Source organism: Lachancea thermotolerans (assembly GCF_000142805.1).
Source record: "Lachancea thermotolerans CBS 6340 chromosome C complete sequence".
NCBI lineage: Eukaryota > Fungi > Ascomycota > Saccharomycetes > Saccharomycetales > Saccharomycetaceae > Lachancea > Lachancea thermotolerans.
In genome coordinates, this window is record NC_013079.1 from 475,275 (window position 1) to 489,133 (window position 13,859).

The following is a 13,859-nucleotide window of genomic DNA, read 5'->3' on the forward strand; positions in this document are numbered from 1 at the left end:
AAACTTCGATCTAGATCAAAATCGAAAGACTGGAAATAAATGTAAATCAACCTCACAGAGCTGGGGCAAAGCGCGAAAAACCTTGAAGAAGATTGCCAGACTTTTTTATAAAGGTTTGGTCTTGTGGAACCTTTAACTTGCTTCCAGTTCGACAAGGCCACGAATTTCTTTCGAGATCGACGTGTGTATTTGTTGTGTTACATGCACAGATCTAAAACAGACCTTTTCTTCATAAACTGAGGCTTCTTTTCATATACTCGTAATTAGTGATATCCGATAAGAGAGTCGCGTTTAAGATGATGTAAAGTCTAAGTAGGTGATTATGCGATGCGAAGTGTCGTTCTGACTAGTACTAAATTCGATTTTGAGCAATTTGGGGAATTCTAAGGTCTAGAATCATCGTTAATTCATCTTAAGTGCTACAATGGCAAACACAGCCGGGAACAGGGCATATATAGTGCTTCTCGAACCATTCCTCTGCGTGTCCCGCATGCATTCCGTGGTTGCAAGACAAGCAGAAGCTGAACCATTCATTCAACCTTAGTCTCCGCGACTCTGCCAAGCTTTCAGTACTTCCTCTGTCGGGGCTCGGTTCAATGGTTCCTCCATTGATGACAATGGGCAGATTGGAAGTGCCCAAGGGTAGAAGGCATATAGCGCAGCGAGGGAAAGGTGTGCCACAATGTGGACAAGAATGCTTTTGGTGCGAATTACCAGAGGGCGATGCGTTGTTAAAACCGAACTTTTTGTTTGCTACAAAGTTCTTCATCATCCCGCCACTTGTAGAGCCGCGTGAAACGGATGGATCGACAGGATTGTTAATGTTCTTGTTGCATTTCAGGCACTGGATGTATAACTGTCGTGGTCTAGCTCCTTGCGGGGCTGGATTGCGACTAGTGCGTGACATTTTACCCCTCAAAACGTCAAACTTTGCCCTCGCCGTAAACAGCTCCCATGAATTTAGCATAGCCCGGTATGTTCCAATCCACTCATCAACTTGTAAGCTTTTGAAGTACCGTGGGCAACCATAAATTGACAATAAGGCTGCGGTTTGCACATCACTAGTTTTGTTGACATAAGACTGTAACAGCTTTATCCCGCTTGGAGTTATTCCAGTCAGAATCAAACCCTCAAGCTCTCCATTTTCAATTACAGTGCAAGCAGTCCTCTCCAAGAACCTTGTCAAATCTTTGTCATTCAAGAAGCGCAAGGCAACGCCGAGTCTTTCTCTAAGCGAAATTGCCGACTCTGATAGAATGTCCCACCAATCGTTATCTGCAATGAACCCGAATATGACTCTAAGGTATGGATCGTCCAAATCGGATGACATCCTTCGACACTGCTGCCTCCAGGCATTGTTCCCAGGTTGGTTTTTATAAGCAAGGTAACCAGCAATCGCTGTTGCAATCAAACGCAGCCTCTCCTTCTTGGCACTGCTCAAGATCTCAATAGCTTTCGTTACGTCACCGAAAAAAACTGCCCAGCCTGCCGCCTTTTCATAGTGGTTGGCTTTGATAAGATTACGGTATTTCTCTTCATAGTCAGAAGGGTTCAAGTCCCACCCTGAAATTACCATGCACAACTTTCGCTGGACTGTTTTATTTGAATTTGTGAAAGTAAGTAAGCCCTTAGATTCCCCCATACGCGACTTGTTCTTTCCTCGCATCTTTATAATCTTTTCAAGCTCTCTGTTAAGTTGCTTTTCTGTTAATATCGCACCTTCGCGGCATCTGTTCTGCTTTGATAAGCCGTCTAAACCATTCCATATTCCCAAGATCCCTTCGTATCCAAGATCCAATTCCCCAGAAACCATTGTTCCGTCGTCTACAGAAGCCTTCGCTATCGAAAGCCATCTCCATGTGTTCCTGATGTATGCGTTGTTCTGAAGGGCTTTAGAGCTATCAATAAGCTCCACTGTTTTAACTGGATCCAACCCATAGTTGAGCAAAGCGCGTCTTTTCATAATCATGCTAATGTCGTTTCGAAGCAGTTTCTCAGGTTTCAATAATACCTGATAACCTTGGTCGGATAACGGATGACCTTCGATATCTTGCTCGAAACTTGCTTTTGAACTGGCTTCAGAATTTTCAGTATCGCTGCTGAACCCATTTGAAGTTTCCTCTTCGGGCTGATAGTCTTCATCACTTATATCAAGGTCCTCGAATGACAAATTTTTTAATGAGGTTGATGTCTTGTCAGTATTAATTTTGTCGTTTGTGTCAGCAAAACGTAGCTCAGTTGCTTCAGAGAGATCGTTGTTTGTCATGAGCATGTTGTTGTCGCTATTAAACACCGCTCTTGACATTCCGCCCTTGAGCGACATGCGATAAATTGTACCAGACTGCCTCATACATATAAAGTTCGTTCGGCCATTGCTTCTTGGAATATAGTCAAAAGTAGTAACTCTATCAAATGTTGTTTTGATGTCATGAACTGTTGAGATAAAGAGAGAATCAAGCTCGAAAGGAAATTCAGAGTCTTCACTTTGCTTTTCGTCGGCTATAGAGATTGGAAAGCTCCCCAAGCGCCACCTCCTTATAACTTGGCCTCCATGCAATGTTGTAAACTCGTTGCTGCGTACCGCTGACCAGCGGAAACATGAATTCGCGTACCTCCTTGAGGCTGCACCTGTACCCATTAGCTTGTCGAAGCATAACAAGGATTGCGCTTCGAGAGAGTCACTTGAAGTTGAGCTATGGCCGAGTCTTCTTCTGTCCCAGATTGCTAAGGTTCCATCATCGCTGTATGTAGTGAACTGCCAATGATTGAAAGGATTTACCTTGATGTCGTTACATAGCCGTGTAGGATGTTGGTAGCTGGGATTAGGAGCCCTCAGATCAACTTCCTTCAGCAGCTTAGTGGTTGCTGTAATTAGCGTGGTATCGTTCAAAAATTTCAAGGATATGACAGACTCGTTCATGCAGTAGGAGAAGGACGGATTGACGATGTTAGAATTGGTGCTTTGGTAATTCACATCCCATACCTGTAAAGAGGGATCGTGCCTATTCCTGTCAAGTCCAATAGCGACCATACCATTAGGGCTTATCCCTAAAGCGTTAACCGCTCTCTGCTGCTTAGCCCTCACACGAAGTTGCGAGTTATCTTCTCCTGAGAAGCCATATATCATGTTCATGACTCGAACCATCCCATTTTTCTCTCCTACACCTACGAGACCCATTTCTGTCTCCGAGAAGTCCAGACACGTAATGTTATCGAAGTCTTTGACCACAGTTAGCTTTGAGATCGACTGATCACTGTCGCTTTCAGGGTCCACCCTGTAGTGGGCTACCTCTTCTCTCGTGGGATTCACAGAAAGGTAATCGTAGTAACCATCTTGTGACCAATTAAGAGCTCTTTTTATCAGTCCCATCAGACAATGAAGCTTCTTAAGGCTATATTGGCAAGGCTTTAACTACTGACAAGCGCGATCAACACACTACCCGAAAGTCGACGATATAGCCTTCCCGTGTATAGCGATATTTGTTTTTGTTAATGTTACATACGAGCGGCTAATAATTAGTTCAGTAGGCTTCTAAGTTTCCTCATTTCGGCTTGTGAAAGCTCTTCGACTGCGTCCAAATTCTCTCTTTCCATTAGCGCCGGGCCTTTCCAAGGCACTGCCTTCACTCTGCCTCCCTCTATCGTGAAGTCCTCTGAAATCCAACTCCTGTAATCAAAGCCTTCAACTGAAGCTAACAGAACTGCGATATGTGCTCGTAATTTCTTGGCTTCAATCTTTACCCTCCGTGGAACATTCTGTTCAGTCTCAATTCTGTCCAAAAATTCTGTCATACCTTTTTTGAATTGAGTTATTTCGTCGTGGCTATCAGAAGATGTGCAATCCCTCAGGATGGCAGACATGCGTGCCCCGATGGGTTTTTCCCGTAGCAGTGCCTTGTATGGGGCAGAATTTTGAAACTTTTTTATGACTGATTCCTGCAAAATGAATCTGGAAGGGTGGTGGTACAGATTTTGGATCTTTTCTTCTGCCTTGTTACGTCGCCGTGTTGTCATTTGTCTTTCTACAAGAAGCTGAGCCATATCCTGCAGCATCTCTAGATCTTTCGAAAGTCTATCGGCAAATTCAATGCGCTTACCCAACTGCTCTACAGTAAAAGTGCTGAAGGAAGTGGGGTCAAACTTTCGCACTAACGGTGCGCCTCTTTTGAGCTCCCGCTTCATTGACCAGTATTTGCACAAGTCCGCGGAAACTTTTGCACTGTTCTCCACTTGAAACATTTCCAATATACGCTGGACAACCGATGCGAATGTACTTGGGGCAATAGGAGTCCCCCGATTAGTGGTCCACTTCGCTTTCGTCGATGAATGTGGGTACGAAGCTTGAGAACCGGAGCCGCTGTTTGCATCATTGTCAGCTGATGCAAAATATAGTCTAGTTTTTTGGATACCCTCTTCACAACTAGGCCATCCCGGCGGCGAGTGCTTATCGCAAAAGCTTAGCAATTTAAGGCCAGGCGGGATGGCATTGGAGGAAGCTTCTATTATAGAGCAAGAACCGAAGTCCATACAAAGAGCCGACCTCTTGGCACATGTGACATGATAAGCACAAAAGCAGTTTTTGTTCGAGCATTGGATGCACGCGCCCACCTTTTTCCTACATATGTAGCACGTCAGTTTCCATCTGGATCGAGGGATTAAATCTACCCCTTCAATGGGTTCCATGTAATGAGAATTAACAAAATAAAGCTCAGGGATCCAGAGACCGCATACAACGTGCCCCCAGGAACCAGTGTCGGTCTGCTTAAATGCGCCAGTATGGCTAGGGCAAAAGAGGCAGTTGATTTTTCTGTTTCGTGAGATCATACATCTCCGACAAAGCCACTGGCCTTCTGGTATAAAAACGACGCCGTAGCACTCTTGATGAACCGCGACATCGCAGCCATCGCAAAACACTATAGCGTTAGAGTTATCACACTCTGTACCACCGCAAACTGCGCATGGCTGATCTATCGTATGGCCAGTGCCATCGTCTGAGCCAAAAGCTTCATAATGAGCCCACGCAGCCCGGGTCTCTCGCGTTGAGACTTCAGAAGTAGTGGATATACGGGGCGGAATCTTTTTTTCCAAGAAGAACCATTCATTCTCCAGAGCCGTCATTGCAATCTCAAAAATTTCATGTGTGAGCTTATTATTGGGTGTTATTGATTTGGATTCATTGAGAAAACGGAGATATAACTCGTCTTGCTCATCCATATCATACTCCACCCTAAAATTTGACTGATATCTAGATATGTGACCTAACGGATTATCTTTGATCAATGCTAGACTGTCAGTTTTCTTTATGTATGGGGTATCATGTTCGTTGAATTTGTCGGCCAGGGAGCCACTGATGTAGCCAAATTTCTGATAGTTTTTTGAAATACGGGGATGGTTGTTGATTCCCTGACTCGAAACCTTAAACCTGCACTTTTTGAACTTCGCACGGTTAGCACCGATATTTATGGACTCCAATGTAACCCTCTCTTTAAAAATCATCTGTTTAATGTGCCTAGCTTCTTTTGTCTCCACGTTTCGCAAATTAGCGTCATCTTTAATTTCGTTAGTCACAATAATTGGTAGGGGTTCTTGCTGGTCAAGTTCGGGGTAAAAGTCCGCGAAGTGCTTTTCCTCCCTTAGCTTTGGTCCTTCATCTTTCAATTGCGTAGCTTGCGAAGAGGACATAAGACCTCTCCGTTTCTTCGCTGCTATGTTCCTGTTTTCACGCGTTTCGCTTAGTGGTGTTCGATCTTTAGCTAATTTTATAAACAAGCAGTTTCGATCACGTGCGAGTCCGATAGACTTCAGGCAGCCGAATAATCGGGATGTTAACTTTGGAACCCTTTGAGTCACTGCGGTTGCATGCGTCTATCAAACATTAGCTAGTGACGTTGACGTTAGTGCTATAGCTGTCTGATTTTTGGAGGCAATAGTCAAGGGTGCATTAACATAAAACGACAGTATTTAATGTTGACCCCGCAAAAGAAGACATTAGAGACAGGCAGATAAAAATATCTGTCGAATTAAACAAATGGCTTACCAACAAGACCGTCGAAGGTTCAAAACGTGCCATATTTAGCTCAGTTTTAATTCATTACCAACATGAAAAGTTAAATACAGTTCTATTTCCCAAAACTTAACAGAAAATCTGCAGCAGTACCTTCTCCCTCGCCCCCAAACATCAATTTAGCGTTATCCTCTGCTTCAATTATATCACCTGACAGGAACTGTTGCAGGTCATCCTGAAATGTGGTGGATGGCGTAGATGAGGAATTTTCACCCGCTACCGGCGCCCCGCGGGTATCAATGACCTGGTCAGGAGAGTCGCTGGCTGTGTTTTTGGAAGCAGGGCCCCGGCTCCTACTGGTGTTCATAGCGTGTTGAAATGATTCCAATTCTCGTACTTTCTTCAACAAAAATTGATGCTTGCGATCTTGAATCTCTAGAACTTGCTGTAAGTAGTCCATGTAATCGACGGACCTGTTGAGTATGACACCCTTATTAGCCTTTATTTCTTTTCCCTGTTCATTGTAGTTGAGAAGACTAGGCGGTATCATCTTGCTAAGCTCTTTTACCTTTTGTTTTATTAATTCGCGTCTCCGTCTTTCGACAGCATTGTGAAATTCACGTCGCCTGCGCAGTTTTTCCTCTTGCGATAATGCAGACGAGTTGCCAAGGTCTCCAGGTGTGTTTGCGGCAGTACTTCCCACCGAAGAGAAACGCGGATTGAGTTGCTGAGCGCGAAGTGACGTTGAAAGATAGTTCCCCTGTCGGAAGCTATTGGATGGCGAGCGGAGGCTCGATGATAGGTACTGAGAATAGCTGGGGGAGTCCACAGAGTCCAGCGGGCCCTGGGAGTGGAAGCTGAACGATGTGGACGGAGATAAAAAGTCACTCGTTGCAACGCTCGACCCGAGCGAGGAGACCGGGTCTTCCGCAAGTCGTGAGAGATGGTCCTCCTGAACCTCATTCTGGAATGATGACGCATGCGGTGGGTCCTGGAAAGACTCCTGAAAGAATGCGTTGGCCTGCGCCTGCGCTAGATGCTCGTCAATAAGAAACTCGCTGCCGTAGCTTCCAAGATCTTGCTGTTCCCGCCGCTGCAACAGCTCCTGTTGCTTTGCAGGAGTTGAGCCTGCATATGGGTGTCTCATGTGAACTTGCTCAAAACCTGGCGCCCTTCCAGCAGCCTCAAATGAACCTCCAGGGTCAAGTGCTTCCGATGCCGGCTGTGTAGTTGCGGTCAGCTCACCCAGTCCGGCATGTCCTAGCAGTTCATTTATAAAGTCGTTCTCATCCTGTTGGAACTCCATTGTAAAACTTCACGTCCTTTGAGACTCAGGGCTCCCTTCTAATCTTCTAGCTGTCTTTCAAGTTCTAATCATTGAAACTTAATTGTGCAGCACTATCAATTGAAGAACCTATGACCTTATAAGATAGTTTAGTACAAAACGACATCAACACTTATCATTACACCCCGCCTTGTAATCCTGATCTTAAACAAAGGCTGGAAGACAAAAATCCTGACAATATTCAGAAATACTATTCTCTTCCATTATGCCACAACAGCAGGAGTCTGGATTACGCGAGTCTCTTGATAGGTGGAATCAGTCACGCACACAGCATTCGCAAGGGTTCAATGAAGGCGCAAAAACAATATTCGCATCATGGGCCGACTCGCTAAACGGCAGGGCGCAAGACATATATCAACGGCTTCCTTTAACACAGCAAGACCTGGAGCAAGACCAGGAGCCTGAGTGGTTTTCGCTCTCGCGTACTGAGCGGCTGGTATTATTTGTGTGTTGTATCTTGGGGTCTGCAGGCTGCTTCACATTGTGTGTGTTCCTGTTCCCCGTTCTTGCCGCAAAACCACGGAAATTTGGATTACTGTGGTCCATGGGCTCGCTACTCTTTGTAGGCGCTTTCGGCGTTCTCCAAGGTCCCGCTGCTTACGTCAAGCACATCACCTCAAGGGAACGTCTGCCCTTCAGCCTATTCTTCTTCACTACTTGCTTCCTTACCATCTACTTTGCTGCATTCATGAAATCAGCTCTCCTCACGATTCCGTGTGCGATTCTGGAGTTGATAGCAGTGATTTACTACGCAGTAAGCTACTTCCCCTTCGGGGCGTCCGGACTCAGAATGGTGAGCGCCGTTGGTGTGAACCAAGCAAGAGGCGTACTTAGAATTTAACATTTTAACTTGTACACGTTAATTATTTTGTTTTGATTCTTCATAATCGGGAGGTTCGTCGCCGTCACTAAGGGCGCTTCCTTCAAGAGCAGATAGATCTCTGTTTCCTAGTCGATAATTCTTTCTGAATATGGGTTGCTCCTGGCCAGTTTTCCTCTGGTTCATCAAAGAATCAATGTTGCTGTAGCGTCTGCCAGCAGACCCCGGAACAGCTGGTGTTGAGGGCTCAACATTGTTACTGTTGTTGTACGTTGTGCTCCGCGAAAGTGACAACTGCTGGATAGACAACTCGTCTGGATCGTATGAGGCCATCAAGTTTGGAGATCCCATTGGGGAGTTCAAAGGAGATGCTAGAGGCGATCCAGAAACAGAAACGGCCTCTTCAAAGGTTGGCGGCAAAAAGTCCTCGGTGGTATTCTCTCTGACTGCCATGTCATAGGTAGGTAATTCAATATTGCTACTCCCGCAAAGGTCTGATACTATAAATATAGGTGTATCAATAAGAACCTCATAGTGTTTTTCCACCGATGGATTCTTGGTGTCCGGTTTGCTAATCCGCAACATGATCTCGAGCTTGTGCTTTACGTGAATATTCTTCATACTCACGCAGTCTAAGTATAAGCCGCGTTTGGGCTCATTAATCCGACTATGTGATTGAACCTCGACATCAGAACTTGACTTGAATATGGTCCTTGATCTGTTAGGCTCCGGCCCAGCGGCAATGGAGTTGTGGCGCGACCTAAACGAAGTGCTAGTTCTGCGCCCTGAGAGGAAGCCTATTACACCAGAAGCAGCACTGTTCCTCCTAGGCGCTGTGGTGCTTTGACTAGAACTGAGATTGTGTGTGCTTGTAAACTCATCAATACCGTAGGGAGGAACGTTTTTCGAGGTGCGCTTATCGAGCACTGCGTATTTGGGAAACTTGAGGGTTGAATGTATGGTGAGGGGGTCAACGATGTCTACAGGTTCACCGTTCTTTCCACCTGAAGGGCAAGAAGTGTATGAGAAAATGTTCTCCGACCGACAGTTTTCAATAACGTCCTCTCTCATTGCTCTGGATCCCTTTTCCTTGGTTCTTATTTCCCATAGCGACAAAATGCGCTCTTGCTTTCTCCTGCAGACAAACTCGGAATAGTAAGGGTTGTATGGATCATTTGCAAGGGCCTCAGTTTGATCAAACTCGTATTCTAAGTTTTTAGAAACATATGTTATTTTTTCCAACACACCAACGCGAATCCGTTTTATTGATACTTTCTTGCTGATTGGGGCAAGCTTGATTTTGATTGGAACTTCACTCCCTATCGGCACATACTTTTTGAGTAAAGACACCTCATAAGAAAGCGCATCGTTCCAGACTCTGTTAATGTAAATAGGTTTGTCTGCAGTGGATTCAGATATTACTGGCGGGACCCGCACAACTTGGATTGGGTGGTCGCCTCGCAGAACGTTCCTTTTGTCTGAGGAGTCGCTCTCATTTGAACTACTCTGGAATTGACCCTTGACTTTTCTGAGGAGCTTATTACCAGAAAATTTCAAGTGAGATGAAGACTCGGGGTGGTAATCTTCTGAGCCATGGGATATGCCAGAATTAGAGGAAGACGCATCACTGCGTGAATCAATATTGCCCGAGCTATTCCCTAAAACCTTGGTCGCGCACCGGAAGTTATAGCTCACACGACCGGAGGGCAGGTAAACTGTTTCAGGGATGCTATTTGAAAAAAAGGTAGGCAGAAGGAAAACGTAGTCACCTGGCTGGAATGTCTGATGGTTGCTCAGAGACTCTAGAGAAGAACATAGTTGGTTTTCAGACTTCCTCCTATCAAGGTACTGCTGGTTTGATAAGTCGTGGTTAGTCTTGAATACGAGGGGTTTGGTGATCGATTCAGGCTGCTCGATGATCTTGTTCTTCGTCGACAGGTGATTAGGGACGTAGAGGTTATAGTTCTGGTTTGAAAGCTCCCAATTCAATTCCCCTAGGGTGTAGTACTCTTCATTGTGGGTCTTTTCCGGTGGGACTCCATGCTGCCAGTAGACGCGAATGCGAGAGTAGAGCTCGGCCTTCACCGCAGAGGCAATGGTGGCTTTTTTAAAAGACAAGACCACGGCTATATTAAATAGAACATTCTTTCCATCTGCGTCCAACGGAGGCGCATTCACCGCCTCTCCGGACCCTTCGACCTCGTCGCAAGCAGTGTTCTGTTCGTTGGAGGTCTGCGGAAGTGTGGGTTCTTCAAGAGAAACTTCGGTGCCGTTCAACATGGCCAAGTGGTTTAGGTATTCATCCTCCTGAGAGGAGCTGGTGGTAGGAAGAAACACAACTTCTGAGGAGGTTGCAACAAACATGCTAATTCCTTTGTTGCATGTTAGATGTTTTGGTTCTAAGAAACCCCTCTCAGCAAGGTACTCCAAAAGGTACCTTTGCCCACTCGGAAGAAGCTGAGGCTGTCTCGGTACGGAGCTGCCTAAGTATGAATGCAGGTCCTCGGCTTCAGACATATTTCCATCAGACTCCACATCAGCCTCCTCACACTCGTCGTCATTAAATACTGGCCGGAAATTTTCAGCTAAAGCTTGTTCATTTCTGGCAACTCCGAAGTCGTCGCTATTGTAGAAAACATGTGGCAAGCCTCCCATGGCCATTAGCGGGTTGTATGCAGAAGAAGGCCCACTTCGAGAATTTGGAACCGAGGAGGAGCCCACATTGTTGTAGCTGCTACCATTTCTGGCAGCGCTTCCGCTGTCGCTTGACCCGCTTCGCATCATGTTTGTAAATGCCTGCTTGATTGACGAAGATCTCCTTCTCGGCACGTTGGCAGCCCCCTTTGCTGACTCACTTTTGAACTCATTAGACCCAGATTCTTTCGATGAACCAAACGGCATGTTGCAGATACAATGCAGTGGCCTGTGTCGTAAGGGAAAATGCGCCCTTGAACAGAGGGCAAAAAGTTTGAATAATTGGAAATGTTTAGAACAAGTGCCCCTTCAACTTCCCTCAAAAGGCGGATTCGGTTCAAAGCTGGGGAATTAGTGAAGAGCTTGTCTTCAGTCGAAGCTTGTCCAGTTCCTGCCTGAAGTCCCTGATCAGGCTATATTACTTCATTAATTGTCACCTCAGATAACAAGATGATGATAGTTCGTATAATGAGATCGCTTGTTTAAAGCCTGTATTGTCAATAATGTTATAAAGGTTTCGTTGAAACAACAAAATAGAATTCCGAGAAGCATTTGCAGTTTGAAATGGGTTCGCTAAGGAGCTTTATAAAGGATGTGAGGGCGGCTAAGACGCTAGCGGAAGAGCGTTCCATTGTGACAAAGGAATCGGCCAGAATTAGAACGAAACTCAAGGACGATCACCTTCCACAAGAAAAGCGGCGGAAGAACATCCATAAGCTACTTTATCTGCATATTCTAGGCGAAAAAACGCACTTTGCACAAGTAGAGTGTATCAATCTAATCGCTTCTGAAGATTTCCGCGACAAGAGGCTAGGATACTTGGCAGCGATGATTTTACTCGACGAGAATCAAGAAATTTTAACGTTATTAACTAATATGCTGAACAATGACCTGAACCATCCCAATCGCTATGTGGTGTCACTAGCACTGTCAACTCTTGGCTCTCTTATGTCCCCCGAGCTTGCGCGCGATCTATACTCCGACGTGGAAAATATTCTTGCGCACTCTAAGGACGACTTTTTGGTGAAGAAGGCTCTTCAGTGCGCGGCGAAGCTGATCCAAAAAGACACTTCGCTTGTAGAAGTGTTTTTCCCATATATCAACTCCCGCCTTGTATCCAATCAGCAATCTTCTCATGGCGTACTCTTGGGTGTGGCAAAGCTTTGCCAAGCGGCAATTACGGCCAAAGAGAAGTATGAGTACGACAACTATCCTGAGATTTTGCAGTCAATGGTTCAGAGCATACCCGAGTTTTTCGCATTACTACAAGATATGAATTTTACCAGCTTCAATCCTGAGTACGATGTTGGGGGTACGTGCGACCCCTTTCTTCAAGTCGAGCTTTTGTACACTATTCGCTTATTGTTCGAGCTGGCTCCTCAAGAAACTGAAAGTTATAAGGACAAGTTAAATGACTTACTTACAAAAATTGCCACAAATTCAGACGGAGCCAAGAACAGCGCCCACGCTGTTTTATATGAGTGCGTTCGTACAATATTCGCTCTTCAGTTAGACCAGTCACTCAAAGTATTAGGCGTTAACGTGCTGGCTAAATTTCTCTCCGGTAAAGACAATAACACAAAATATGTTGCACTGAACACGTTATTACATGTTGTACCACAGGAGCCTCAAGCTGTCCAAAAACATCGGAAATTTATATCTAAATGTCTTTTCGATCCCGACATTTCAATCAAAACGAGAGCAGTCGAGCTGACGTTCGCTATTCTCAACGATTCAAACATAAAAGAGCTCATTGAAGAATTGACAGCATTCCTCAAACTGACCTCCGAAGATGATAAAGACCTGGCAACTTACGTGGTAGAACACATGATTGGCCTCTTTGAACAATACAAACTTGGAGATGAGAAATGGGCGTTGGAGGCCACTGTTAACATTCTCATGATTGTGGGTGAGCATATCTCATTAGAGAGACTAAGTGATATTTTGATCATGATAAACAATGCCCGCGACCTTGATCATAAAATCCAGGTTATTCGCCGTATACTTGATGTTTCATTCGCCAAATCTGGCGAGAGCGTCAGTAGTGCTAACTTGGGCTGGAAGCTAGTGAGCGCGTGGTGCATTGGTGAATATGGTGATACTCTTCTTGAAAGCAACATCTATCTCGATACTGAGCTTACAGGATATCTGCGCACCTTAGATGGCCTTTATTCTGACGATTGCAAAATTATAGGATACGTCTTGACTGCTGCTCTCAAGCTATCGTCCAGGCTTCAAAACCCAAGCTGCATCGAAGAATTGCGTCAGGTAATCAAGGGTCACAACAAAGATACAAATCTAATGATTCAAACTAAGAGCGTCCAGTACGGTATTCTATTCAACCTTCCAGCAAAAGAGAAACATGATATTTTAGGGGCCATGCCATTGTTTGAGAAAAAACCCAAGAGCGGTGCCGCGCCAGCGGCACGTCCGAAATTCGGAACAAAGCCTCAAGAGCCCGATCTTTTGCTAGAACTGTTAGATGATGACTATCCCAAAAAGAGCACCACTTCAAATGCGGCAGGATCTCTACTAGATATTTTCGGGTCGGCACCCCAAAGCTCTGCTAAACCTGAGAACGGCAAAGGGAACGATACTGCAGGCCTCACCCAAAATTTGATGACAATACCTAAAGATGCCCCAGAGGCGTTCCGGTCCACTGACCTGGACGTCCACATGAAACTCAAGTCGCTGAACGACTACGAGGCGCATGTTGAGATGTTCATACATGCGAATGCGTCAATCAACTCTTTGCAAGTGCTTGCTGCTGTATCCAAATCCAAGAAATTAACTCTAGGAAGCTTGTCCGCCAGTACACTTGCGCCCCGAGAGAATTGCCGTCAAGAAATGATAATCACAGGCGGTGGGAAGCCTAAGCTGAGAATAAAACTGACTTTCAATACCGGAAGCCCAAGCATTACGAAGACAGAACAATTCGATTACAAATTTGATCAATAATTGTAGTCCTAAAATCCTAGTTAGAGATAGAAATAATT

At 45.2% G+C, this 13,859-nt stretch overlaps 6 protein-coding genes across 6 annotated transcripts; 2 read left to right on the forward strand and 4 right to left on the reverse strand.

The window, feature by feature from the left end:
• Positions 1–412: 412 nt before the first annotated feature.
• On the reverse strand, positions 413–3,370 carry SEA4 (Sea4p; the record flags this gene model as incomplete). The annotated part of the gene is made up of 1 exon (XM_002552418.1): positions 413–3,370. The coding sequence occupies one exon, from the start codon at positions 3,368–3,370 to the stop codon at positions 413–415; it is 2,958 nt and encodes a 985-aa protein (XP_002552464.1).
• Positions 3,371–3,516: 146 nt separating this feature from the next.
• Positions 3,517–5,682, reverse strand: NTO1 (Nto1p; the record flags this gene model as incomplete). The annotated part of the gene is made up of 1 exon (XM_002552419.1): positions 3,517–5,682. The coding sequence occupies one exon, from the start codon at positions 5,680–5,682 to the stop codon at positions 3,517–3,519; it is 2,166 nt and encodes a 721-aa protein (XP_002552465.1).
• A 437-nt stretch (positions 5,683–6,119) lies between these two features.
• Positions 6,120–7,310, reverse strand: RTG3 (Rtg3p; the record flags this gene model as incomplete). The annotated part of the gene is made up of 1 exon (XM_002552420.1): positions 6,120–7,310. The coding sequence occupies one exon, from the start codon at positions 7,308–7,310 to the stop codon at positions 6,120–6,122; it is 1,191 nt and encodes a 396-aa protein (XP_002552466.1).
• A 244-nt stretch (positions 7,311–7,554) lies between these two features.
• SFT2 (Sft2p) lies at positions 7,555–8,190 on the forward strand (the record flags this gene model as incomplete). The annotated part of the gene is made up of 1 exon (XM_002552421.1): positions 7,555–8,190. One exon carries the CDS (start codon positions 7,555–7,557, stop codon positions 8,188–8,190), a length of 636 nt encoding a protein of 211 aa, XP_002552467.1.
• An 18-nt stretch (positions 8,191–8,208) lies between these two features.
• Positions 8,209–11,070, reverse strand: ECM21 (Ecm21p; the record flags this gene model as incomplete). Its single annotated transcript, XM_002552422.1, has 1 exon — positions 8,209–11,070. One exon carries the CDS (start codon positions 11,068–11,070, stop codon positions 8,209–8,211), a length of 2,862 nt encoding a protein of 953 aa, XP_002552468.1.
• Positions 11,071–11,427: 357 nt separating this feature from the next.
• Positions 11,428–13,821, forward strand: APL4 (AP-1 complex subunit gamma; the record flags this gene model as incomplete). The annotated part of the gene is made up of 1 exon (XM_002552423.1): positions 11,428–13,821. The coding sequence occupies one exon, from the start codon at positions 11,428–11,430 to the stop codon at positions 13,819–13,821; it is 2,394 nt and encodes a 797-aa protein (XP_002552469.1).
• Between the last annotated feature and the right edge of the window lie 38 nt (positions 13,822–13,859).